Raw genomic sequence first — 27994 nt, 5'->3', positions numbered from 1 at the left:
AAAAAAACAACAAAAAAAATCATTTACAAAAAAAATAAACAAATGAAAAATAAAAGCAAAAAACCCAAAACGAGGCTCGGGGAAGGGGGGGAGGGGCACCCCAAGGCCCCTCCCCCCGCGGGGGGGCTCCTGCCGCCCCCCCTTTTGGGGGGGAGGGGGGTAGCACAGGCCCCTCCCCCCTTTGCACCATGGTTTGGGGGGGAGCCCCTCCCCCCCTGTAGAGACCTGAGCCCCACCCCGCGAGGGGGGAGGGGCGGAGGGGGGGAACCCCCCCCCAAAAAAAATCCTGCCCCTCCCCCCTCCCCGTGCCCCTCCCCCCGGCCCGGACCCGTATGGGGGGGAGGGGCGGCTGGTTGTGGGGGCGGGGCGAGTTTTTGGTTGAATCTTGGCAAGGGGCTGAACCCCCCCCAAAGAAAGTGCCCCTCCCCCCAGCCCCTCCCCCCCTTAATGCTGAGGGGAGGGGGCGGGGACCCCCCCCAGGCTCCCCTTTGTGTTGGGGGAGGGGCACAAACCCCCCCCCAAAAGTGAGGGGGGGGAGGGGCCGGAGTGGAGCCTCCCCTCCCCCCAACCCCCCTCTGAGTTCACAGCCCCCCAAAATGTGGGGGTGGGGGAGGGGCAGCGGAGAGACCCCCCCCCATCCCCCACCGCGGGGGGAGGGGCGGCGGGGGAGGGGCTTTGTAAATTCCTAGAAATCGGGAGTTTTGTATAAAATCGGAGCTTTTCCACCCGCAGCCCCTCCCCCCGCCGTGGGGGAGGGGCGTCCTGTCCGTCCAGACGATTTTTGGGGCGATTTCTCCGGGAATAAATAAAAAGTGTTCGTGGTGGGGGGAGGGGCGGGGGGACCCCCCTGGCCCCCCCTGGCCCCTCCCCCGCCGTGGGGGGGCCTGGACTCATCTGGGGGTCGGCGGCGTCACCTGGGGGGGGATGAGAACGGGGGGGGGTCACCTCAGCACCCCCCATTGGGGACACCTGGAGGGGACAGTCCCCACAGGTGTCCCCACATTCAGTGTCACCCCACACCAGGTGTCCCCAGGTGTGTCCCCAGGTGTCCCCAGGTGTGTCCTCAGCTGTCCCAGGTATGCCCAGCTGTCCCAGGTGTATCCCCAGCTGTCCCCAGGTGTCCCCAGCTGTTCCCAGGTGTATCCCCAGGTGCACCCAGGTGCGCCCAGGTGTATCCCCAGGTGTCCCCAGGTGCACCCAGGTGTATCCCCAGGTGCGCCCAGGTGTATCCCCAGCTGTGCCCAGGTGTATCCCCAGCTGTCCCCAGGTGCGCCCAGGTGTATCCCCAGGTGTCCCCAGGTGCACCCAGGTGTATCCCCAGGTGTCCCCAGGTGCACCCAGGTGCACCCAGGTGTATCCCCAGGTGTCCCCAGCTGTATCCCCAGGTGCCCCCAGCTGTCCCCAGGTGCGCCCAGGTGTGTCCCCAAGTGTATCCCAGGTGTATCCCCAGGTGTCCCCAGGTGCACCCAGGTGCCCCCAGGTGTATCCCCAGCTGTCCCCAGGTGTCCCCAGGTGCACCCAGGTGTATCCCCAGCTGTATCCCCAGGTGCACCCAGGTGTGTCCCCAGGTGTATCCCCAGGTGTATCCCCAGCTGTCCCCAGGTGCACCCAGGTGTATCCCCAGCTGTCCCCAGGTGCACCCAGGTGTATCCCCAGGTGTCCCCAGGTGCACCCAGGTGTATCCCCAGGTGTCCCCAGGTGCACCCAGGTGCACCCAGGTGTATCCCCAGGTGTCCCCAGCTGTATCCCCAGGTGCCCCCAGCTGTCCCCAGGTGCGCCCAGGTGTGTCCCCAAGTGTATCCCAGGTGTATCCCCAGGTGTCCCCAGGTGCACCCAGGTGCCCCCAGGTGTATCCCCAGCTGTGCCCTGGTGTATCCCCAGGTGTGTCCCCAGGTGTATCCCAGCTGTGCCCCCAGCTGTCCCCAGGTGCGCCCAGGTGTATCCCCAGGTGTCCCCAGGTGCACCCAGGTGTATCCCCAGGTGTGTCCCCAAGTGTATCCCAGGTGTGCCCAGGTGTATCCCCAGGTGTCCCCAGGTGTATCCCCAGGTGTATCCCCAGGTGTCCCCAGGTGCACCCAGGTGCACCCAGGTGTATCCCCAGCTGTGCCCAGGTGTATCCCCAGGTGCCCCCAGCTGTCCCCAGGTGCCCCCAGGTGTGTCCCCAACTGTATCCCAGGTGTATCCCCAGGTGTCCCCAGCTGTCCCCAGGTGCACCCAGGTGTATCCCCAGGTGTATCCCCAGGTGCCCCCAGGTGTATCCCCAGGTGCCCCCAGGTGTATCCCCAGCTGTCCCCAGGTGTATCCCCAGCTGTCCCCAGGTGTCCCCAGCTGTCCCCAGGTGCACCCAGGTGTATCCCCAGGTGTATCCCCAGGTGCCCCCAGGTGTATCCCCAGGTGCCCCCAGGTGTATCCCCAGCTGTCCCCAGGTGTATCCCCAGCTGTCCCCAGGTGTGCCCAGCTGTCCCCAGCTGTCCCCAGGTGCCCCCAGGTGTCCCCAGGTGTCCCCAGGTGCGCCCAGGTGCGCTCACCAGGGTGAAGCCGTCGTAGATCTGCATCAGCTCCTCGGTCTTGTACTGCTCGAGGACGATGACGCCGGCCAGGCCGCCCCCGCGGCGCCGCGCGCAGCCCTCGCAGTGCACCAGGTACGTGTTGCGCCCGCCCGTCTCGCTCGTCACAAACAGGATGTTGAACACCTCCACCTGCGCGGGGACAGGGGTCAGGGGGGACAGGGACAGGGGGGGACAGGGATAGGGCAGGGGTCAGTGGGGGGACAGGGGAGGGGTCAGTGGGGGACAGGGACAGGGCAGGGGTCAGGGGGGACAGGGACAGGGACAGGGCAGGGGTCGGGGGGGACAGGGACAGGGCAGGGGTCGGGGGGGACAGGGACAGTGGGGGGACAGGGACAGGGCAGGGGTCAGTGGGGGACAGGGGACAGTGGGGGGACAGGGACAGGGCAGGGTCAGGGGAGGGGTCAGTGGGGGACAGGGGACAGTGGGGGGACAGGGACAGGGCAGGGACAGGGCAGGGGTCAGGGGAGGGGTCAGTGGGGGGGGACAGGGACAGGGGACAGTGGGTGGGACAGGGGAGGGGAGGGGTCAGGGCAAGGGTCAGTGGGGGGGGACAGGGACAGGGCAGGGGTCAGGGGAGGGGTCAGTGGGGGGGACAGGGACAGGGACAGGGGAGGGGTCAGTGGGGGGGACAGGGACAGGGCAGGGGTCAGTGGGTGGGGCAGGGACAGGGACAGGGGTCAGGGGGGGACAGGGACAGGGGACAGTGGAGGGGACAGGGGAGGGGAGGGGTCAGGGCAAGGGTCGGGGGGGGGACAGGGCAGGGGTCAGGGCAGGGGTCAGTGGGGGGGACAGGGGACAGTGGGGGGGACAGGGACAGGGGAGGGGTCAGTGGGGGACAGGGACAGGGGTGAGTGCGGGGACAGGGACAGTCCATGGTCACAGTGATGGTCAGTGCGAGGACAGGGACAGCCCATGGCCAAGGACAATGGTGTGGCAGTGCCACAGCCAAGGCCAAGGCCACCTCAAGGCCATGCCCAGCAGTGTGACAGTGGCAGTGGCATGTCCCCAGCCCTGTGGCAGTGCCAGGCCGTGTCCCCAGCAGTGTGGCAGTGCCACAGCCGTGTCCCCAGCAGTGTGGCAGTGCCACAGCCCTGTCCCCAGCCCCGTGGCAGCGCCGTGTCCCCAGCAGTGTGGCAGTGCCATGTCCCCAGCCCCGTGTCCCCAGCGGTGTGACAGTGCCACAGCCGTGTCCCCAGCCCTGTGGCAGTGCCAGGCCGTGTCCCCAGCCCCGTGGCAGTGCCGTGTCCCCAGCAGTGTGACAGTGCCAGGCCATGTCCCCAGCGGTGTGGCAGTGCCAGGCTGTGTCCCCAGCCCCGTGGCAGCGCCGTGTCCCCAGCAGTGTGACAGTGCCAGGCCATGTCCCCAGCCCCGTGGCAGCGCCGTGTCCCCAGCGGTGTGGCAGTGCCGTGTCCCCAGCGGTGTGGCAGTGCCAGGCTGTGTCCCCAGCCCCGTGGCAGCGCCGTGTCCCCAGCAGTGTGACAGTGCCAGGCCATGTCCCCAGTGGTGTGGCACTGCCACAGCTGTGTCCCCAGCCCCGTGGCAGCGCCGTGTCCCCAGCGGTGTGGCAGTGCCAGGCCCTGTCCCCAGCGGTGTGGCAGTGCCAGGCCATGTCCCCCAGTGGTGTGGCACTGCCACAGCTGTGTTCCCCCAGCCCCCGTGGCAGTGCCATGTCCCCATCAGTGTGGCAGTGCCACAGCCGTGTCCCCAGCCCCGTGGCAGTGCCATGTCCCCATCAGTGTGGCAGTGCCACAGCCGTGTCCCCAGCCCCGTGGCAGTGCCACAGCTGTGTCCCCAGCCCCGTGGCAGTGCCATGTCCCCATCAGTGTGGCAGTGCCACAGCCGTGTCCCCAGCCCCGTGGCAGTGCCGTGTCCCCATCAGTGTGGCAGTGCCACAGCCGTGTCCCCAGCCCCGTGGCAGCGCCGTGTCCCCAGCAGTGTGACAGTGCCAGGCCCTGTCCCCAGCAGTGTGGCAGTGCCACAGCCGTGTCCCCAGCGCCGTGTCCCCAGCTGTCCCCGGTGTCACTCACGTCACACTCGTTGCAGTAGTAGGCCGGCTCGTCCTTGACGCGGCCCTGGTAGGCGATCTTCTTCCCCGCGCGCACCAGGCTCTCGCGCTGCACCTGGCAGTGCTTGATGGACTGCAGCAGGCAGTACCTGCCGGGAGGGGACACCTGAGCCACCCGGGCCACCTGGGGCACCCGGGACACCTGGGACACCTGGGGTACCCGGGACACCTGAGCCACCCGGGCCACCTGGGACACCTGGGGCACCTGGGACACCCGGGGCACCTGAGCCACCCGGAGCACCTGGGACACCTGGGGCACCTGGGACACCTGGGATACCCGGGCCACCTGGGACACCTGGGGCACCCGGGGCACCTGGGGTACCCAGACCACCTGGGGTACCCGGGACACCCGGGACACCCGGGCCACCTGGGACACCTGGGGCACCTGAGCCACCTGGGACACCTGGGGTACCCGGGACACCTGAGCCACCCGGGGCACTTGGGACACCTGGGGCACCCAGGACACCTGGGACACCCGGAGCACCTGGGGTACCCGGGGCACCCGGGACACCTGGGGCACCCGGGACACCTGGGGCACCTGGGGCACCCGGGGCACTTGGGCCACCTGGAGCATCTGGGACACCTGAGCCACCCGGAGCACCTGGGACACCTGGGGTATCTGGGACACCTGGGCCACCCAGGCCACCTGGGGCACTTGAGGCACCTGGGCCATGTGTGGCACCTGGGCCACCTCTGTGTCCCACCACAGGGAGACCATCACCAGGGACAGTGTCACCTGAGGCACCCGTGACACCCACCATGAGGACACCATCACCAGGAAACCACAACCAGGGACAGTGTCACCTGCTGTCACCCACCCCAAGGGCATCGTCACCAGGGACACTGCCACCCCACTGTGGGGACACTGTCACCAGGGACACTGCCACCCACTGTGGGGACACTGTCACCAAGGTCTCACCCACCGTGGGGCACCCAAGCCACCAATTCCCCTGTCCCACTGTGTCCCCGTGTCCCCATCCCCACCCTGTCCACGTCCCTCCTTCCGCGCGTGTCCCCAGGTGTCCCCAGGTGTCCCCAGGGTGTCCCCTGCTCACTTGATCATCTTGTAGAGGTCGGGGTCGCTGATCTTGACGGTCCTGGCCACGTTCCAGGACACGTGGATCATGGGCACGATGGACTTGACGTTCTTCACCTCGTTCCACTCGTAGCGCTCCAGGGCCAGCTGGTACTGGTACGCTGGGGACAGCGGGGACAGCGGGCACGTGGCGGCCACCGCGCCCCCGAGGGGCCCCCTGGGGACACACGGACACCCCCGGGACACACAGACCCCCACGCTCTGTGGCCACCACATGGCAGCGCCCACGGTGTGTCCCCAATGTCCCCTCACCTGTCAGCAGCCGCACGTTCCAGGTGATGTTGTTCCCCCCCCTATGTCCCCAGTGTCCCCAATGTCCCCAGTGTCCCTGTGTCCCCAATGTCCCCAGTGTCCCCAGTGTCCCCTCACCTGTCAGCAGCCCCACGTTCCAGGCGATGTTCCCCCCCAGTGTCCCAATGTCCCCAGTGTCCCCAGTGTCCCCAGTGTCCCCGTGTCCCCTCACCTGTCAGCGGCCCCACGTTCCAGGTGATGTTGTTGTCACCCCCCAGTGTCCCCAATGTCCCCAGTGTCCCCTCACCTGTCAGCGGCCCCACGTTCCAGGCGATGTTGTTCCCCCCAGTGTCCCCAGTGTCCCCAGTGTCCCCCAATGTCCCCGTGTCCCCTCCACCCTGTCAGCAGCCCCACGTTTCCAGGCAATGTTGTTGTCACCCCCCAGTGTCCCCAATATCCCCAGTGTCCCCAATGTCCCCAGTGCCCCCAATGTCCCCAGTGTCCCCAATGTCCCCAGTGTCCCCAGTGTCCCCGTGTCCCCCTCACCGGTGAGCGGCCCCACGTTCCAGGCGATGTTGTTCCCCCCAGTGTCCCCAGTGTCCCCAATGTCCCCAATGTCCCCAGTGTCCCCTCACCTGTCAGCGGCCCCATGTTCCAGGCGATGTTGTTGTCACCCCCCAGTGTCCCCAATGTCCCCCAGTGTCCCCAGTGTCCCCGTGTCCCCTCACCTGTCAGCGGCCCCACGTTCCAGGCGATGTTGTTGTTCCCCCCAATGTCCCCAGTGCCCCCAGTGCCCCCAATGTCCCCAGTGTCCCCAATGTCCCCCAGTGTCCCCAGTGTCCCCAATGTCCCCAGGTGTCCCCAGTGTCCCCAATGTCCCCAATGTCCCCTCACCTGTCAGCGGCCCCACGTTCCAGGCGATGTTGTTCCCCCCAATGTCCCCAGTGCCCCCAATGTCCCCAATGTCCCCACTGTCCCAGTGTCCCCGTGTCCCCTCACCGGTGAGCGGCCCCACGTTCCAGGCTATGTTGCTCCCCCCAATGTCCCCAGTGTCCCCAATGTCCCCAGTGTCCCCCAATGTCCCCAGTGTCCCCTCACCTGTCAGCGGCCCCACGTTCCAGGCGATGTTGTTCCCCCCAGTGCCCCCAATGTCCCCAGTGCCCCCAATGTCCCCAATGTCCCCGATGTCCCCAATGTCCCCAGTGTCCCCTCACCTGTCAGCAGCCCCACGTTCCAGGCGATGTTGTTCCCCCCTATGTCCCCAGTGTCCCCAATGTCCCCAGTGTCCCCAATGTCCCCAATGTCCCCACTGTCCCCAGTGTCCCCGTGTCCCCTCACCGGTCAGCGGCCCCACGTTCCAGGCGATGTTGTCACCCCCCAGTGTCCCCAGTGTCCCCAATGTCCCCAGTGTCCCCTCACCAGTGAGCGGCCCCACGTTCCAGGCGATGTTGTTCCCCCCAATGTCCCCAATGTCCCCAATGTCCCCCAGTGTCCCCGTGTCCCCTCACCGGTGAGCGGCCCCACGTTCCAGGCGATGTTGTTCCCCCCAATGTCCCCCAATGTCCCCAGTGTCCCCAGTGTCCCCAGTGTCCCCGTGTCCCCCTCACCTGTCAGCAGCCCCACGTTCCAGGCGATGTTGTTCCCCCCCTATGTCCCCAGTGCCCCCAATGTCCCCAGTGTCCCCAGTGTCCCCGTGTCCCCTCACCTGTCAGCGGCCCCACGTTCCAGGCGATGTTGTTCCCCCCAGTGTCCCCAGTGTCCCCAATGTCCCCAATGTCCCCAGTGTCCCAGTGTCCCCTCACCTGTCAGCGGCCCCACGTTCCAGGCGATGTTGTCACCCCCCAGTGTCCCCAGTGTCCCCAGTGTCCCCAGTGTCCCCAGTGTCCCCGTGTCCCCTCACCGGTGAGCGGCCCCACGTTCCAGGCGATGTTGTTCCCCCCAATGTCCCCAATGTCCCCAGTGTCCCAGTGTCCCCAGTGTCCCCGTGTCCCCCTCACTGTCAGCAGCCCCACGTTCCAGGCGATGTTGTTCCCCCCTATGTCCCCAGTGCCCCCAATGTCCCCAGTGTCCCCAGTGTCCCCGTGTCCCCTCACCTGTCAGCGGCCCCCACGTTCCAGGCGATGTTGTTCCCCCCAGTGTCCCCAGTGTCCCCAATGTCCCCAATGTCCCCAGTGTCCCAGTGTCCCCTCACCTGTCAGCCGGCCCCACGTTCCAGGCGATGTTTGTCACCCCCCCAGTGTCCCCAGTGTCCCCCAGTGTCCCCAGTGTCCCCCAGTGTCCCCGTGTCCCCTCACCGGTGAGCGGCCCCACGTTCCAGGCGATGTTGTTCCCCCCAATGTCCCCAATGTCCCCAGTGTCCCCAATGTCCCCAGTGTCCCCGTGTCCCCTCACCTGTCAGCAGCCCCACGTTCCAGGCGATGTTGTTCCCCCCTATGTCCCCAGTGCCCCCAATGTCCCCAGTGTCCCCAGTGTCCCCGTGTCCCCTCACCTGTCAGCGGCCCCCACGTTCCAGGCGATGTTGTTCCCCCCAGTGTCCCCAGTGTCCCCAATGTCCCCAATGTCCCCAGTGTCCCAGTGTCCCCTCACCTGTCAGCGGCCCCACGTTCCAGGCGATGTTGTCACCCCCCAGTGTCCCCAGTGTCCCCAGTGTCCCCCAGTGTCCCCCAGTGTCCCCGTGTCCCCTCACCTGTCAGCCGGCCCCCACGTTCCAGGCGATGTTGTTGTCACCCCCAATGTCCCCAATGTCCCCAATGTCCCCGTGTCCCCTCACCGGTGAGCGGCCCCACGTTCCAGGCGATGTTGTTGCACCAGCCCGTGGCCTGCACCCAGTGCACGGTGCCGGCGTTGATCCACACCAGGTCGCCGGGGCGCTGCACGAACCGGTACACCGGGATGTTGGAGCGGTACAGGTCCTCCAGGATGGGCCACCACGAGCCCGTCAGGTAGTCCACGCCGTGCCTGCGCCGGGGGCGTGGTCAGAGACAGCCCCGCCCACACCTGGGCACGCCCACTGAGCCCCGCCCGTTCCCCTCCAAGCACGGAATTGCGTCCCCGTGCTGGAAAAGGGGGGTTGGCCACGCCCACTGCAGCTGGCCACGCCCCCATGTGGAACCACACCCCTGCATTATCAGGACACACCCACTGACTCCACCCAGGCCACACCCCCAATATTAATAGTAATTATTGTGAGGTGATCTCTTTATGCAAACCCCTCCCCTTTCCACAAACCACGCCCTTATACAGACACCCTTCCATAACCACGCCCCCTTTCATGCAAGCCACGCCTCCTTTTATGCAGGCCCCGCCCACCTATCACAGAAGGCAGCTCTGCTCTCCCCAGTAGCGCTGCCCCAATAACTGCCCCTCCTTTGCACAAACCCCTCCCCTTCCACCGACCCCACCCTTTATGCAAATCACACCCCCTATTATGCAGGCCCCGCCCCCCTTTTATGCAGGCCCCACCCACCTATCACAGAAGTCGGATCTGCTCTCCCAGTAGCACTGCCCCAATAACGGCCCCTCCCTTTGCACAAACCCCTCCCCTCTCCAGCGACCCCCACCCTTTATGCAAACCACACCCTGTATTATGCAGCCCCCCGCCCCCTTTTATGCAGGCCACGCCCACCTGACGCAGAAGGCAGCTCTGCTCTCCCAGTAGCACTGCCCCAATAACGGCCCCCTCCTTTATACAAACCCCTCCCCTTCCACCGACCCCACCCTTTATGCAAACCACACCCCCTTAATTATGCAGGCCCCGCCCCCTTTATGCAAGCCCCATCCACCTATCACCAGTAGCACTGCCCCCAATAACTGCCCCGCCTTTATACAAACCCCTCCCCTTCCACCAACCCCCACCCTTTATGCAAACCACACCCCCCTAATTATGCAGGCCCCGCCCCCTTTTATGCAGGCCCCACCCACCTGACACAGAAGTCAGATTTGCTCTCCCAGTAGCGCTGCCCCAATAACCTGCCCCTCCCTTTGCACAAACCCCTCCCCTTCCAGCGACCCCCACCCTTTATGCAAACCACACCCTGTATTATGCAGGCCCCGCCCCCTTTTATGCAGGCCCCGCCCACCTATCACAGAAGTCAGATCTGCTCTCTCCAGTAGCGCTGCCCCCAATAACGGCCCCTCCTTTATACAAACCCCTCCCCTTCCACCGACCCCACCCTTTATGCAAACCACACCCCCTTTTATGCAGGCCACGCCCCTTTTTATGCAGGCCCCGCCCACCTGTCGCAGAAGGCGGAGATGGTCTCCCCAGTAGTGCTCGTGCACCGCGAACCACTCGCAGTCGCCGGGGGCCGATGTTGATGTTCACCGAGCAGAAGTTGTTGTTCTCCTGGTGGCCTGCGGGGGAACGCTGTCACCGTCACTGTCACCGGTCACTGTCACCGTCACTGTCACCTCGTGTCCCCCCCGCTGCCCCCCCAGGAGATTTGCTGTCCCCTCTGCTGTCCCCACTGCTGTCGGGTTTTTGTCACCTCCCATGAAAAAAAATCCCATAAAAAGCCCCAAAATCCCCCAGGTGTCCCCAGGTGTTCTCCAGGTGCATTTTCGATGTTCCCCAGGTGCCCCCAGGTGTGCCCAGGTGTCACACCAGGTGTGCCCAGGTGCCCCCAGGTATGTTTTGGGTGTTCCCCCAGGTGTCTCCAGGTATACCCCAGGTGTCTCCAGGTATACCCAGGTGTGCCCAGGTGTGTGCTGGGTGTTCCCCAGGTGTTCTGGGTGTTCCCCAGATGTCTCCAGGTGTTCCCCAGGCGTGCCCAGGTGTGTTTTGGGTGTTCCCCCAGGTGTGCCCAGGTGTGTTCTGGGTGTTCCCCAAGTGCTCTAGGTGTTCCCCAGGTGTCTTCAGGTGTTCCCCAGATGTGCCCAGGTGTGTTATGGGTGTTCCCCAGGTGTTCTGGGTGCTCCCCCAAGTGTTCTGGGTGTTCCCTAGGTGTCCCCAGGTGTTCCCCAGGTGTACCCCAGGTGTCTCCAGGTGTGCCCAGGTGTGTTCTGGGTGTTCCCTAAGTGTTTTGGGTGTTCCCCAGGGTGTGCCCAGGTGTGTTCTGGATGTTCCCCAATGTTCTGGGTGTTCCCCAGGTGTCCCCAGTGTGTTTTAGGTGTTCCCCAGGTGTCTCCAGGTGTGGCCCAGGTGTGCCAGGTGTGCCAGGTGTCCCCAGGTGTGTTTTAGGTGTTCCCCAGGTGTGCCCAGGTGTCCCTAGGTGTGTTTTAGGTGTTCCCCAGGTGTGCCCAGGTGTCCCCCAGGTGTGTTTTAGGTGTTCCCCAGGTGTGCCCAGGTGTCCCCAGGTGTGTTTTTAGGTGTTCCCCAGGTGTCTCCAGGGTGTGCCCAGGTGCGGGGCTCACCGGGGGTGCGGCTGCCGGGCACTTTCATGTAGAGCTGCACGGTGTTCATGGCCCAGGATGGTGTGGCCCACGTGGCTCAGCATGTTCCCCGTGGAGGAGACGCGCATGAACGCCGGCAGCTTCAGCAGCTCCTGCAGCTGCGGCTTCCACCTGCGGGGACAGGGGACAGCCGTGTCACCCGGGGGGTGGCACCCGCCCGGGGGCACCGCCCGCCCCGGGGGAGCCACGCGCTGGCACCTGAGAGGGGCCCTGTCCCCACCACTGTCACCTGAGAGTGGCCCTGACCCCCGCACTGTCACCTGAGAGGGGCCCTGTCCCCACCATTGTCACCTGAGAGGAGCCCTGACTCCGCCATTGTCACCTGAGAGTGGCCCTGACCCCGCCATTGTCACCTGAGAGGGGCCCTGACTCCGCCATTGTCACCTGAGAGTGGCCCTGACCCCGCCATTGTCACCTGAGAGGGGCCCCTGACCCCGCCATTGTCACCTGAGAGTGGCCCTGACCCCCCCACTGTCACCTGAGAATGGCCCTAACCCCCTCACTGTCACCTGAGAGGAGCCCTGACCCCGCCATTGTCACCTGAGAGGGGCCCTGACCCCCCCACTGTCACCTGAGAATGGCCCTAACCCCTGCCATTGTCACCTGAGAGTGGCCCTGACCCTGCCATTGTCACCTGAGAGGGGCCCTGACCCACCCACTGTCACCTGAGAATGGCCCTAACCCCCTCACTGTGACCTGAGAGTGGCCCTGACCCCCGCCATTGTCACCTGAGAGGGGCCCTGACCCCGCCACTGTCACCTGAGAGTGGCCCTGACCCCGCCATTGTCACCTGAGAGGGGGCCCTGACCCCGCCACTGTCACCTGAGAGGGGCCCTGGACTCCGCCATTGTCACCTGAGAGTGGCCCTGACCCTGCCACTGTCACCTGAGAGGGGCCCTGACCCTGCCATTGTCACCTGAGAGTGGCCTGACCCCCCCCATTGTCACCTGAGAGGGGCCCTGACCCCGCCATTGTCACCTGAGAGGGGCCCTGACCCTGCCACTGTCACCTGAGAGGGGCCCTGTCCCCCGCCACTGTCACCTGAGAGTGGCCCTGACACCCCCACTGTCACCTGAGAGTGGCCCTGACCCCCCCACTGTCACCTGAGAGTGGCCCTGACCCCCCCCCACTGTCACCTGAGAGGGGCCCTGTCCCCGCCATTGTCACCTGAGAGGGGCCCTGACCCTGCCATTGTCACCTGAGAGTGGCCTGACCCCCACCATTGTCACCTGAGAGGGGCCCTGACCCCGCCATTGTCACCTGAGAGGGAGCCCGACCCCCCCCACTGTCACCTGAGAGTGGTCCTGACCCCCCCATTGTCACCTGAGAGGGGCCCTGACCCTGCCATTGTCACCTGAGAGTGGCCCTGACCCCACCATTGTCACCTGAGAGGGGCCCTGACCCCCGCCATTGTCACCTGAGAGGGAGCCCGACCCCCCCCACTGTCACCTGAGAGTGGTCCTGACCCCCCCATTGTCACCCACATGTCCCCATTGTGATCCAGGGATGTCCCCACCTCCCACTGTCCCCCAGGTGTCCCCACCATCCCCCAGCTGTCCCCACTGTCCCCCGCCGCCCCGTGCTGTCCCCCCAGTGTCCCCAGTGTCACCTGGTGTCTCCCATCATCCCCCAGCTGTCCCCCATCATCCCCCAGTTGTCCCCACTGTCCCCCAGCTGTCCCCCACTGTCCCCCAGGTGTCCCCTTTGTCCCCCACTGTCCCCCCAGGTGTCCCCACCACCCCCCAGCTGTCCCCACTGTCCCCCCAGGTGTCCCCACTGTCCCCCAGGTGTCCCCCCCCCCCGTGCTGTCCCCCCGGTGTCCCCAGTGTCACCCGGTGTCCCCGCTGTCACCTCTTGGCGTCCGACAGGTCGATGTTGGTCCCGAACTTGATGATCTGGTGGGATTTCTGGTCGGGGGGGCTGGGGGGGACACGGGGTCACGGGGGGCGGGGACGGGGTCCCCAAGGGGGACATGTCACCCCCCCCAGGGCTTGGGGATATGGGGACACCCTGGGGACAGCAGGACACCCCCCCGAGGACACAGGACACCCCCACAGGGACACCGTGGGGACCCTTTGGGGACATTGGGACCCCCCACAGTGACACCCTGGGGACCCTCTGGGGACATTGGGACCCCCCACAGTGACACCCCTGGGGACCCTTTGGGGACATTGGGACCCCCCACAGTGACACAGTGACACCCTGGGGACCCTTTGGGGACATTGGGACCCCCCACAGTGACATCCTGGGGACCCTTTGGGGACATTGGGACCACCCCCCACAGTGACACCCTGGGGACCCTTTGGGGACATTGGGACCCCCCCACAGTGACACCCTGGGGACCCTTTGGGGACATTGGGACCCCCCACAGTGACACAGTGACACCCTGGGGACCCTTTGGGGACATTGGGACCCCCCACAGTGACACCCTGGGGACCCTTTGGGGACATTGGGACCCCCCACAGTGACACAGTGACACCCTGGGGACCCTTTGGGGACATTGGGACCCCCCACAGTGACATCCTGGGGACCCTTTGGGGACATTGGGACCCCCCACAGTGACACCCTGGGGACCCTTTGGGGACATTGGGACCCCCCCACAGTGACACCCTGGGGACCCTTTGGGAACATTGGGACCCCCCCCCCAACAGTGACACCCTGGGGACCCTTTGGGGACATTGGGACCCCCCACAGTGACACCCTGGGGACCCTTTGGGAACATTGGGACCCCCCCCCCCCAACAGTGACACCCTGGGGACCCTTTGGGGACATTGGGACCCCCCACAGTGACACCGTGGGGACCCTTTGGGGACATTGGGACCCCCCACAGTGACACCCTGGGGACCCTGAGGGGACATTGGGACCCCCCACAGTGACACCCTGGGGACCCTTTGGGGACATTGGGACCCCCCCCACAGTGACACAGTGACACCCTGGGGACCCTTTGGGGACATTGGGACCCCCCACAGTGACACCCTGGGGACCCCTTGGGGACACTGGGACCCTCCCCCCCACCACAGTGACACCCTGGGGACCCTTTGGGGACATTGGGACCCCCCCCAGTGACACCCTGGGGACACCAGGACCCCCTCAAAGGACATCGGGGCCCCTTGGGGACATTGGGACCCTCCCCCCAGGCAGGGGAGGGGGTGACACACTGTCCCCCCGGGATGTCCCCAAGAGGGGACAGGGGGTGGCCCCACCTGGGCGGGGTCTCGGTGGTGCTGTCGGGCTCCTCGGCCTCCTCGTCCTCGCTGTCCTTGTCCTCCTGTGGGGACAGTGCCACCTCAGCCCCCAGGTGCCACCTCAGGACACTGAGGGACACTTGGGGACACTCCAGAGATAGCCAGGCATCCCAGGGGACACTTGGGGACATCCTGGGGGCTCCAGGACACACCCCCAGGGGACACCTGGGGACACCCTCAGGACTCTTGGGGCTCCTCAGGGACACCTCCTTGGGGACACTTGGGGACATTTGAGGACACGAGTCCCCTGGAAACCCCCGTCCCCCCGAGCCCTCTGTCCCCTGTGCTGTCCCCACCGTGTCCCCTGTCCCTGTGTCCCCTCCCTGTCACCTGCAGGCACTCCTGGAAGGAGCACACCTGTACTGGGTGTACTGGGAAATGCTGGTGAGGGAGTGGCTGATGTCACAGGGCGTGTCCCCTGTCCCTGTGTCCCCTGTGTGTCCCCATGTCCTCTGAGTGTCCCCAGCGTGTCCCCAGCCCTCACCTGCAGGCACTCCTGGAAGGGGCACACCTGTACTGGGCGTACTGGGAGATGCTGGTGTGCGAGCAGCTGATGTCACAGGACGTGTCCCCTGTCCCTAGGGTGTGTCCCCTGTGTGTCCCCATGTCCCCAACGTGTCCCTGTCCCTCACCTGCAGGCACTCCTGGAAGGAGCACACCTGTACTGGGCCTACTTGGCGATGGTGGTGTGCGAGCAGCTGATGTCACAGGACATGTCCCCTGTCCCTGGGGTGTGTCCCCTGTCCCTGAGCTGTGTCCCCATGTCCTGTGAGTGTCCCCACCATGTCCCCAACGTGTCCCTGTCCCCATCCCTCACCTGCAGGCACTCCTGGAAGGAGCACACCTGGTACTGGGCGTACTTGGCAATGCTGGTGTGTGAGCAGCTGATGTCACAGGACGTGTCCCCTGTCCCTGGGGTGTGTCCCCATGTCCTGTGAGTGTCCCCACCATGTCCCCAACGTGTCCCTGTCCCTCACCTGCAGGCACTCCTGGAAGGAGCACACCTGGTACTGGGCCTACTTGGCGATGGTGGTGTGCGAGCGGCTGCTCTCGCAGGGCCACACCTGGCGTGTCCCCTGTCCCTGGGGTGTGTCCCCTGTCCCTGAGCTGTGTCCCCATGTCCCCAACGTGTCCCTGTCCCTCACCTGCAGGGACTCCTGGAAGGAGCACACCTGGTACTGGGCGTACTTGGCGATGGTGGTGTGCGAGCGGCTGATGTCACAGGGCGTGTCCCCTGTCCCTGGGGTGTGTCCCCATGTCCTGTGAGTGTCCCCACCATGTCCCCAACGTGTCCCTGTCCCCGTCCCTCACCTGCAGGCACTCCTGGAAGGAGCACACCTGGTACTGGGCGTACTTGGCGATGCTGGTGTGCGAGCAGCTGATGTCACAGGGCGTGTCCCCTGTCCCTGGGGTGTGTCCCCTGTCCCTGAGCTGTGTCCCCATGTCCCCAACGTGTCCCTGTCCCCGTCCCTCACCTGCAGACACTCCTGGAAGGAGCACACCTGTACTGGGCGTACTTGGCGATGCTGGTGTGCGAGCGGCTGATGTCACAGGGCGTGTCCCCTGTCCCTGGGGTGTGTCCCCTGTGTGTCCCCATGTCCCCAGCATGTCCCCAGCGTGTCCCTGTCCCCGTCCCTCACCTGCAGGGACTCCAGGAAGGAGCACACCTGGTACTGGGCGTACTTGGCGATGATGGTGTGCGAGTGGCTGATGTCACAGGGCATGTCCCCTGTCCCTGGGGTGTGTCCCCTGTCCCTGAGCTGTGTCCCCATGTCCCCAACGTGTCCCTGTCCCTCACCTGCAGGCACTCCTGGAAGGAGCACACCTGGTACTGGGCGTACTTGGCGATGCTGGTGTGCGAGCAGCTGATGTCACAGGACATGTCCCCTGTCCCTGGGGTGTGTCCCCATGTCCCCACCATGTCCCCAACGTGTCCCTGTCCCCGTCCCTCACCTGCAGGGACTCCTGGAAGGAGGAGGCCTGGTACTGGGCGTACTTGGCGATGGTGGTGTGCGAGCGGCTGATGTCACAGGGCGTGTCCCCTGTCCCTGGGGTGTGTCCCCATGTCCTGTGAGTGTCCCCACCATGTCCCCAGCGTGTCCCTGTCCCTGTCCCTCACCTGCAGGGACTCCTGGAAGGAGCACACCTGGTACTGGGCGTACTTGGCGATGGTGGTGTGCGAGCGGCTGATGTCACAGGGCGTGTCCCCTGTCCCTGGGGTGTGTCCCCATGTCCCCACCATGTCCCCAACGTGTCCCTGTCCCCGTCCCTCACCTGCAGGGACTCCTGGAAGGAGCACACCTGTACTGGGCGTACTTGGCGATGCTGGTGTGCGAGCGGCTGCTCTCGCAGGGCCACACCTGGCGTGTCCCCTGTCCCTGAGCTGTGTCCCCATGTCCCCAACGTGTCCCCAAAGTGTCCCTGTCCCCGTCCCTCACCTGCAGGGACTCCTGGAAGGAGGAGGCCTGGTACTGGGCGTACTTGGCGATGGTGGTGTGCGAGCGGCTGCTCTCGCAGGGCCACACCGGGCGCGTCCCCTGTCCCTGAGCTGTGTCCCCATGTCCTGTGAGTGTCCCCACCATGTCCCCAGCGTGTCCCCGTCCCCGTCCCTCACCTGCAGGGACTCCTGGAAGGAGGAGGCCTGGTACTGGGCGTACTTGGCGATGGTGGTGTGCGAGCGGCTGCTCTCGCAGGGCCACACCTGGCGCGTCCCCGACAGGTCCCAGTTCTGGTCCGAGGGCTGCTGCACCTGCGTGCGCACCTCGACCGCGTGCTCGCCGCTGGCCTCCACCAGGGTCTTGGTGCTGAACAAACCCAGGTCTGCCAAAAAACGCCGGGTTTGGGTCATTTTGGGGGTGTCTGGGGGGATTGGGGGGTGTCATGGGGATGGGAGGGGTCACAAGGGGACAGGGACAGGGACAGGAGACAGGGACAAGGGGACCCCACCAGGGTCTTGGTGCTGAACAAACCCAGGTCTGCCAAAAAATGGGGGGTTTGGGTCATTCTGGGGGTGTCCGGGGGGATTGGGGGGTGGCATGGGGATGGGAGGGGTCACAAGGGGACAGGGACAGGGACAGGGACAGGGAATCTCCACCAGGGTCTTGGTGCTGAACAAACCCAGGTCTGCCAAAAAAATGGGGGGTTTGGGTCATTTTGGGGGTGTCTGGGGGGTGGCATGGGGATGGGAAGGGTTAAATGGGGACAGGGACAGGGACAGGGGACAGGAACAGGGACAAGGACAGGGACAGGGAATCTCCACCAGGGTCTTGGTGCTGAACAAACCCAGGTCCCTGTGGGGTTTTGGGGTATTTTTGGGGTTTTGGGGTCCGTGTCGGGTTCTGGGGGGTTTAGGGGTGGTTTTTGGGGTGGTTTTTGGGGTTTTTGGGGTGCTCACTGAGGCGCAGGGACCCCGCCAGGCCCCGGATGACGGTGATGGGAGGGATCCATGGGGGCAGGTCTGAGGGGTTCCCTGTGGGGTTTTGGGGTATTTTTGGGGTTTTGGGGTCCCTGTGGGGTCCCTGTGGGGCTTTGGGGTATTTTTGGGGTGGTTTTTGGGGTTTTTGGGGTGCTCACTGAGGCGCAGGGACCCCGCCAGGCCCCGGATGACGGTGATGGGGGGGATCCATGGGGGCAGGTTTGGGGGTTCCCTGTGGGGCTTTGGGGTCCCTGTGGGGTTTTGGGGGTGTTTGGGGTGTTTTTGGGGTATTTTTGGGGTGGTTTTGGGGTTTTTGGGGTGCTCACTGAGGCGCAGGGACCCCGCCAGGCCCCGGATGACGGTGATGGGGGGGATCCATGGGGGCAGGTCTGAGGGGTTCCCTGTGGGGTTTTGGGGTATTTTTGGGGTTTTGGGGTCCCTGTGGGGTTCTGGGGTCCCTGTGGGGTTTTGGGGTGGTTTTTGGGGTGGTTTTTGGGGTTTTTGGGGTGCTCACTGAGGCGCAGGGACCCCGCCAGGCCCCGGATGATGGTGATGGGGGGGATCCATGGGGGCAGGTTTGGGGGGTCCCTGTAGGATTTTGGGGTATTTTTGGGGTTTTGGGGTCCCTGTCAGGTTCTGGGGTGGTTTTTGGGGTGGTTTTGGGGTTTTTGGGGTGCTCACTGAGGCGCAGGGACCCCGCCAGGCCCCGGATGACGGTGATGGGGGGGATCCATGGGGGCAGGTTTGGGGGGTCCCTGTGGGGCTTTGGGGTCCCTGTGGGGTTCTGGGGTCCCTGTGGGTTTTTGGGGTGGTTTTTGGGGTGTTTTTTGGGGTTTTTGGGGTGCTCACTGAGGCGCAGGGACCCCGCCAGGCCCCGGATGACGGTGATGGGGTTCTTGGGGTCGGTGCAGAACTGCAGCAGCACGGGCGAGAAGGCGTCGCGTTTGCTCTCCAGCTGGGCGGGAACAGAGGCGGCCAATCAGAGACCGGCAGCCGACAAAGGGACCAATCACAGCCCACCGAGCTCAGGAAGGGACCAATCAGCACCCAGCACCCGGAGAAAGGACCAATCATGGCACAGGGCCCTCACACAGGGACCAATCACAGCATGCCACATCTCCCCCAACAAAAAGGTCGGTGGCCAATCAGGATGGAGAAGGTTTGGGGCATCAGCCAATCAGGATGGAGATGGTTTGGGGAATTAGCCAATCAGGATGGAGAAGGCCTGGTTCACCATTCACCAGCCAATGAGGATTCAGGTAGCCCAACGAACCAACCAATCAAGACTGAGATGGTTTGGCATGCCAGCCAATCAGGATTGAAAGGGATCTGGCAGCCAATCAGCAGCAGGGAAACTCTGCCCCCACCCACTGGCCAATCAGCAGTATGGAGGCCCCACCCAGCAGCCAATCAGGAGAGTCTCCTGTCCCATCAGCCAATCAGAGATTCTCTGGCAGATCCAGCCCCTTCTGGCAGCCAATCAACAAAGAGCGTCCCATAATGGACCAATCAGGAGGGGAGGGATCCAGCCAGGGGCCAATCGGCAGAGAGTGACTCTGCCAGGGAGCCAATCAGCAGCAAGGATGCCCAACAGCCAATCGGGAGACGGGACACCCAGGATCCCTAGCAGGGAGCCAATCAGCAATCAAGAAACCCAGCCAGGGAGCCAATCAGCAACCAGGGAACCCTGCCAAGGAGCCAATCAGGAAGCAGAACCCTTCCCACCAGCCAATGAGGAGAGAGGACACCCTGGGACCTTCCCCAGGCAGCCAATCAGCAATCAAGAAACTCAGCCAGGGAGCCAATCAGCAGCCAGGAGACCCATTGAGGAAGCCAATCAGCAATCAGGAAACCCATTAAGGGAGCCAATCAGCAGCTGGGGAAGGCAGTGAGCAGCCAGGGGACCCACTGAGGGAGCCAATGAGCAGCCAGAGGGCCCATTGAGGGAGCCAATGAGCAGCCAGGGGGCCCACTGAGGGAGCCAATGAGCAGCCAGGAGGCCCATCGAGGGAGCCAATGAGCAGCCAGAGGGCCCATCGAGGGAGCCAATGAGCAGCCAGGGGGTTCACTGAGGGAGCCAATGAGCAGCCAGGGGGCCCATCGAGGGAGCCAATGAGCAGCCAGGGGGCCCATCGAGGCAGCCAATGAGCAGCCACGGGGCCTAGTGAGGGAGCCAATGAGCAGCCAGGGGGTTCACCGAGGGAGCCAATGAGCAGCCTGGGGGCCCAGTGAGGGAGCCAATCAGCAGGCGGGGCCCACGGGGGAAGCCAATGAGCAGCCAGAGGGCCCATCGAGGGAGCCAATGAGCAGCCAGGGGGCCCATCGAGGGAGCCAATGAGCAGCCAGGGGGCCCATCGAGGGAGCCAATGAGCAGCCAGGGGGTTCACTGAGGGAGCCAATGAGCAGCCAGGGGGCCCATCGAGGCAGCCAATGAGCAGCCAGAGGGCCCATCGAGGGAGCCAATGAGCAGCTAGGGGGCCCACTGAGGGAGCCAATGAGCAGCCAGGGGGCCCATCGAGGCAGCCAATGAGCAGCCAGGGGGCCCATTGAGGGAGCCAATGAGCAGCCAGGGGGCCCATCGAGGGAGCCAATGAGCAGCCAGTGGGCCCACTGAGGGAGCCAATGAGCAGCCAGGGGGCCCATTGAGGCAGCCAATGAGCACTCACGTAGATGCTGGGCGTGGGCGGGTTCAGCTTGTCGCGGGGCAGCTGCTCGCGCGCGTCGATGCGCGGCTTCACCGACTGCGCGGGGCACAGGTAGGACTCGCGGAACGGCCCCTTCAGCCGCGCCTGCCTGCGGGGGCAGCGCCGGTGGGACCCCCGAACGCCCCTCAGCACCCCAGAAATCCACACCGAATCTCCCAAATCCCCCCCAAAATCCCAAAGGTCCCCACCTTGGAATGGCCTGGAACACCCAGAATCACCCAAATCCCCCAAAAATCCCAAAGATCCCCACCCTGGGATGGCCTGGAACACCCAGAATCACCTAAATCCCCCCAAAATCATCCAAATCCCCCCAGAATTACTGAAATCCCCCCAAAATCCAAAAGATCCCCACCTTGGAATGGCCTGGAACACCCAGAATCATCCAAATCCCCCCAAATCCCCCCAAAAATCCCAAAGGTCCCCACCTTGAACAGCCCAGAACATCCAGAATCATCCAAATCCCCCCAAAATCACCCAAATCCCCCCAGAATTACCAAAATCCCCCCAAAATCCAAAAGATCCCCACCTTGGAATGGCCTGGAACACCCAGAATCATCCAAATCCCCACAGAATCACCCAAATCGCTTCCCTAGAACTGCCCAGACACCCAGAATCCCCCAAATCCCCCCAAAATCCCAAAGGTCCCCACCTTGGAATGGCCTGGAACACCCAGAATCATCCAAATCCCCCAAATCCCCCCCAAAATCCCAAAGATCCCCACCTTGGAATGGCCTGGAACACCCAGAATCACCTAAATCCCCCCAAAATCATCAAAATCCTCCCAGAATCCCCCAAATCCCCCCAAAATCCCAAAGATCCCCACCTTGGAATGGCCTGGAACACCCAGAATCATCCAAATCCCCCCAAATCCCCCCAAAATCCTAAAGGTCCCCACCTTGGAATGGCCAGGAACACCCAGAATCACCTAAATCCCCCCGAAATCATCCAAATTCCCCCAAAATCACCCAAATCCCCCCAGAATCACCTAAATCCTCCCAAAATCATCCAAATCCTCCCAGAATTACCAAAATCCCCCCAAAATCCCAAAGGTCCCCACCTTGGAATGGCCTGGAACACCCAGAATCACCCAAATCCCCCCAAATCCCCCCAAAATCCCTCAAATCCTTACCCTGGAATTGCCCACACCCCCCCAGAATCCCCCAAATCCTTCTCACACGCCCCCAAATCCCCACTTTGCCTCCAGGAAGCTCCAAATTTGTCCCCCCGACCCCTCTGGGACCCCCAAAATCCCCCTGTGACCTCCCCCTAAACCTCCATAGACCCTCTAAACTCTTCTGGGACCCCCAAAATGAGTCCCCAAATCCCCCAGAAGCCCCCAAATGGACCCCAAACCACCCTGTGACCCCCCTAAACCTCTGTGGGACCCCCAAATCTCCCCTGTGACCCCTCCTAAACCTCTGTGGGACCCCCAAATCTCCCCTGTGACCCCCCCAAACCTCTGTGGGACCCCCTAAATTCTTCTGGGACCCCCAAAACGAGTCCCCAAATCCCCCAGAAGCCCCCAAATGGACCCCAAACCACCCTGTGACCCCCCCCAAACCTCTGTGGGACCCCCAAATCTCCCCTGTGACCCCCCCAAACCTCTGTGGGACCCCCTAAACGAGTCCCCGACCCCCCAGAAGCCCCCAAATGGACCCCAAACCATCCTGTGACCCCCCCTAAACCTCTGTGGGACCCCCAAATCTCCCCTGTGACCCCCCCCAAACCTCTGTGGGACCCCCAAAACTCTTCCGGGACCCCCAAAATCAGTCCTAAAATACCCTGCAACTCCCCCTGTGACCCCCCAGGAGCCCCCAAATGAACCCCAAACCACCCTGTGACCCCCCTAAACCTCCGTGGGACCCCCAAATCTCCCCTGTGACCCCCCTAAACCTCTGTGGGACCCCCAAATCTCCCCTGTGACCCCCCCAAACCTCTGTGGGACCCCCTAAATGAGTCCCCGACCCCCCAGAAGCCCCCAAATGGACCCCAAACCACCCTGTGACCCCCCTAAACCTCCGTGGGACCCCCAAACCCCTCCTGCCCCCCCTCAAAGACCCCCCCCCCCTCCCCACCCAGAGCCCCCCCACTCACTTGCTGGCCCGCACCACCTCGGCAGCGCTGTGCCGGATCGTCAGCTGAGCCAGGGGCAGCCCCCGGGGCTCGGGCCACCTCCGAGGCCACCAAAGCGTCACCCCCGGGTCCCCCCCCCGAGCCCGGGGATCCCCCCGGGCCCCCCGGGCGCCGCTCTCCACCTTGATCAGGCGGATCTTGAGCTCTTTGGGGGGCCCCTCGCCCAGCGAGCGCAGCTTCAGCAGGTCGGCCGAGCTGACGAAGGCGGGCGGGGGTCCCGCGGCGGGGGGAGCCGGGGTGGGGGGCGGCGGCGTTGCTGTTGTTGGGGGACCCCCCCCCTTTCGTTTCCAGCCTGGGGGGGGGTCCCCCTTTCTCCTGCACGCCGGGGCTCTGCAGGTCCAGCGTGGCCAGCACGGGGCGGTCGCGCTGTTGCTGCTCCCGGCTGTTGTTGTTGCTGTTGTTGTTGTTGTTCCCGCTCCTCTTTCCGGGGGTGCCGGCGCCGCGGGGGTCCCCGGCGGAGATCCCGGTGCCGTGAGGGGGGGCGGCGGTGCCGGCGGCCGCCCCCCAGCCCTAATTTGGGGGGGGGTGTCCGGGGAGAGGGGGGGCTGGGCCGGCCGGCTTGCTCGGCCAGGGTCTCGCAAGCGCGGCTGATCTCCTCCAGCGCCTCCGACTCGCTGCGGCCCGGGGGGGGCACGGCCAGCGCGGGGGGGCCCCAGCCCGGGGCTGAGGTAGCGAGTTGGGGGGGGGCGTGGGGGGGCCGCGGGGAAGGGGGGGTGGGTTTGGGGGGTGCCGCCGTTCCCCCCGCCCCCTCCCCCTCCCCCTCCGGAGGGTTTTTCGGCAGGGGGAGGTTTGGGGTAAAAAGGGGAGGTTTTGGGGTCGTCCCGTTTGCCGAAGGGGTAAAGGCGGGGGGGGTCCGGGGGGTCGCCGTGGCCCGGGGGGGCGCCGAAAGGGGGGGCTTTGGGGCGGGCCAGGAGGGGGGGGAGCGGGTGGGGGGGGGTGGGGGGGGGTGGGGGAGGGGGCGGGGGGAGGGGTGACCCCCCCCTCATCCTCCTCCTGCCGGATGGACTTCGTCCAACATCTTCATGATGTTGGCCAGGCCGTCGGGCAAGATTTTGGCAAATTCGGGGGGGCTCCTCGAATTGATCGTCCAAGGGGGGGGGCCCCGAAATCGAACAGGCGGGGTGGGGGACCCCCGGGGGGGTCGGTGGAGGGCGGGGGAGGGGGGGGGTAAAGGCGGGGGAGGGGGCTCGGGGGTGCGAGGGGGGGGGGTGGGGGGAGGGGCGGGGGTGCTCTTTGGAAAGGAGACCCCCGAAGAAATGGGGGGGGCTGGGGGCGGGGGGGGGCGCGGGGGAGGTTCCTGAGGCATCGGGGGGGCCCTCGGAGAGGGGGGGGCGGCGGTAACGGGGGGTGGGGGGGGGGTCCCCAGCCAAAAATCGCCGGGGGGGGGTTGGTGGTGGGTGGTGGTGGGGGGGGGGCTCCTCCTCCTCTTCCTCCTTGTCCGGGTAAGGGAAAGGGGGGGTCTGGGGGGCGCCCCCCCCCGTGCTGGTGGTGCTGGGGGTCCGGGAAAGATCCCGGGGACCCCCCTAGAGGGGGATCGGCCCCCCCCGCCCCCCCCTTGGGCGGGGGGTCCCCCAAAAAGGATCTCGTCCAGGGGGTCTCCCCCCCCCCCCGGGTCCTTCAGCCAGGGCAGGGGGGGGGGGGCGGGGAGCGGCTCCGGGGGGGGCGCAGCAGGGGGGAGGGGCGGGGGGCAGGTGGGGGGTGGGGACCCCCCCCGCTGGCCCCCCCGCGGCCCCGGCGGCGGCTCCGGAGGTTGGTAGCGGTGGTCGGGAGCCTGGGGGGACATTTGGGGACAAGGGGGGGGGACACGGAGTGAGACCCGGAATGGGGGGGGGGGGCCCTTCCTGTGTCCCCCCCCCCTCCCCCAGTCCTGTCCGTGCCCCCCGCGTGTCCCCCCGTCCCCACTGTCCCCTCGTGTCCCCTCATCCCCCCTCGTGTCCCTTTATCCCCAGTCCCAGTGTCCCCCCCATCCCCGTGTGTCCCCATGTCCCCTGCTGTGTCCCTGCAGTGTCCCCTCCGTGTCCCCATCCCTGTCCCCCCTCCAGGGCCATGTCCCCATGTCCCTGTACCCTCGTCCCCATGTCCCCGCCATCCCTGTGTCCCCATGTCCCCATCCCTGTGTCCCCTCCATGTCCCCATCCCCCATGTCCCCTCCAGGGCCATGTCCCTGTACCCTTGTCCCCATGTCCCCTCCATCCCTATGTCCCCATCCCATGTCACCCCCCTCATCCCCCTGTGTGTCCCCATGTCCCTGTGGTGTCCCCGTGGTGTCCTCCCCATGTCCCCGTGTCCCCCCCGTCCCTGTATCCCCCCATGTCCCCCCATGCCCCTCCCGTGTCCCCATGTCCCCCCATGTCCCTGTATCCCCATGTCCCCCCCATGTGTCCCCATGTCCCCCCCACCCCTGTATCCCCCCGTGTCCCCATGTCCCCCCCACCCCTGAATCCCCCATGTCCCCCCATGCCCCCCCCCGTGTCCCCATGTCCCCTCCATCCCTGTATCCCCCATCCCCCCATGCCCCTCCCGTGTCCCCATGTCCCCCCCACCCCTGTATTCCCCTGTGTCCCCATGTCCCCCCCCACCCCTGTATCCCCCATGTCCCCATGTCCCCCCCACCCCTGAATCCCCCATGTTCCCCCAGTGTCCCCATGCCCCCCCTGTCCCCATCCCCCCATGTCCCCCCAGTGTCCCTGTATCCCCCCATGTCCCCCATGTCCCCACGCCCCCACCATGTCCCCATGTCCCCCCCACCCCTGTATCCCCCCATGTCCCCCCCCACCCCTGTATCCCCCCATGTCCCCATGTCCCACCCACCCTGTATCCCCCCATGTCCCCCCCCCGTCCCCATCCCCCATGTCCCCCCGGTGTCCCCATGCCCCCCCCGTCCCCATCCCCCCCTGTCCCCCCGGTGTCCCCATGTCCCCACTCACGCCGCGGGGGGGGTGGCTGCTGGTGGCGGGGGGTCCGGGGGGGGTGCCCGGGGGGGGGGCACAAGGCACGCAGGCGGTCGGTGCTGCTGGTGAGCGCTGGGGGGGGCGGGGGGCGCCCCCCCGGCCCCGCTGGCCCTAAGGTCACTTGGGAGGGGACCCGGGGGGACACAGGGCGAGGGGCGGGGGGAGCGCGGGGGGGGGGCGGCGGGAACGGGGGGGCCACCAGCCGCTGCTCCTGGGGGGGGGGACAGAGGGGACAGTGGTTAGAGGGGGGGGGGGGACAGTGGTTAGAGAGGGGGGGACATGGGGGGGGACAGAGGGGACAGCGGTTAGAGGGGGGGGACAGTGGGTTAGAGAGGGGGGGACATGGGGGGGGACAGAGGGGACAGCGGTTAGAGGGGGGGACAGTGGTTAGAGAGGGGGGACATGGGGGGGACAGTGGTTAGAGGGGGGGGACAGTGGTTAGAGAGCCGGGTGGGGACATGGGGGGGAGATGGGCGGGGACAGAGGGACAGCCAGTTAGAGGGGGGGGGGACATGGGGGGGACAGTGGTTAGAGAGGGGGGGACATGGGGGGGGACAGTGGTTGGGGGGGGCACATGGGGGGGACATGGGGGGACAGAGGGGGACATGGAGGGGACAGCAGTTAATGGGGGGGTGGGGACACGGGGGGGACAGAGGGGACAGCGGTTAGAGGGGGGGGGACATGGGGGGGACAGTGGTTAGAGAGGGGGGGACATGGGGGGGGACAGTGGTTAGAGGGGGGGGGTGGGGGGACATGGGGGGGATATGGGTGGGGACAGAGGGGACATGGAGGGGACAGCAGTTAATGGGGGGTTGGGGACACAGGGGGGGACAGTGGTTAGAGAGGGGGGGGACATGGGGGGACATGGGGGGGACAGTGGTTAGAGGGGGGGGGGGACATGGGGGGGACAGAGGAGACAGCGGTTAATGGGGGGGGGGGACATGGGGGGCACATATCGGGGGACAGAGGGGGACAGGCAGCTGGGGGGGGACAGGGGGACATGGGGACACGTAGGGGACATGGGGGACACATGCAGGACCTGGGGACACACTGGGGTGACACAAGGGACACACAGGTGACCACTCAGGGGGTGACACCGGGGGGTCCCCACCTGTCTGTCCCGGGTGGCCGCCGGGGGGGGGGGCCCAGGCCCTCGGCGGGGGGGAGGGGGCTCCACAGCCCCGGGGGCAGCGGGAACGGAGGGGGGGGGCCCGGGGGGGGGGGCCCCGGCGCGGGGGGGGGGGCAGCGCCCCACAGCCCCCCTGGGGACAGCGGGGTCAGGGGGGCACACGGGGGGGACCCCTCGGTGCCCCCCCAAACACCCCCAGACCCCCCAAACACCCCCAGACCCCTCAGTGCCCCCCCCAGATTCATTTTAGCCCCCCGAACTCCCCCGACCCCATTTTAGACCCCCCAGACCCATTTCACACCCCCAACTCCCCCCTTAAAGCCCCCCAGACCCCTTCAATGCCCCCCCAGACCCATTTCAGCCCCCCCAGACCCCTCATGCCCCCCAGACCCCTTCCAATGCCCCCCCCAGACCCCTTCAATGCCCCCCCAGACCCATTTCAGCCCCCCCCAGACCCATTTCAGCCCCCCCAGACCCCTTCAGTGCCCCCCCAGACCCATTTCAGCCCCCCCCAGACCCCTTCAATGCTCCCCCAGACCCATTTCAGCCCCCCCAGACCCCATTTCAGCCCCCCAGACCCCTTCAATGCCCCCCCCAGACCCATTTCAGCCCCCCCAGACCCCTTCAATGCCCCCCAGACCCCTTCAGTGCCCCCCCCAGACCCATTTCAGCCCCCCCAGACCCCTTCAATGCCCCCCCAGACCCCTTCAGTGCCCCCCCAGACCCCTTCAATGCCCCCCAGACCCATTTCAGCCCCCCCAGACCCATTTCAGCCCCCCCAGACCCATTTCAGCCCCCCCAGACCCCTTCAATGCCCCCCCAGACCCATTTGACCCCCCCTTACCCCTCCCCCATTACCCCCCCCATTTTTAACCCCCCCCCAAATCCCTCAGTGCCCCCCCTCGCCCCCTCCCCCCAAATTCCCGCCCCTCCCCCACCTGGGGGCTGCCGCTGCGGCGCCGTTTGAGGGGGGTGGGCAAGTCCTCGGGGGGGGGCGGGGGGGGGCTGGGCGGGGGGGAGGGGCTGCCCCGCGGGGGGGGTCGGGGGGGGCCGCCCCCCTCTT

At 65.9% G+C, this 27994-nt stretch overlaps 1 protein-coding gene across 1 annotated transcript; it reads right to left on the bottom strand.

Moving 5' to 3' along the window:
* Window positions 1–6: 6 nt before the first annotated feature.
* On the bottom strand, window positions 7–24929 carry KDM6B (lysine demethylase 6B). The gene is given in 17 exon segments (XM_059872612.1): window positions 7–914; window positions 2529–2699; window positions 4598–4724; window positions 5691–5832; window positions 8733–8920; window positions 10199–10224; window positions 10226–10267; window positions 10269–10315; window positions 11315–11363; window positions 11365–11464; window positions 13205–13273; window positions 14557–14621; window positions 17213–17418; window positions 18863–18968; window positions 20680–20806; window positions 22813–24374; window positions 24918–24929. Coding segments are annotated over 17 exon segments (3063 nt in total). The 3' UTR covers window positions 7–890.
* Between the last annotated feature and the right edge of the window lie 3065 nt (window positions 24930–27994).

The sequence above is a fragment of the Haemorhous mexicanus genome, chromosome 37, assembly GCF_027477595.1.
Source record: "Haemorhous mexicanus isolate bHaeMex1 chromosome 37, bHaeMex1.pri, whole genome shotgun sequence".
Lineage (NCBI taxonomy): Eukaryota > Metazoa > Chordata > Aves > Passeriformes > Fringillidae > Haemorhous > Haemorhous mexicanus.
This window is presented reverse-complemented; position numbering and strand designations above follow the sequence as displayed.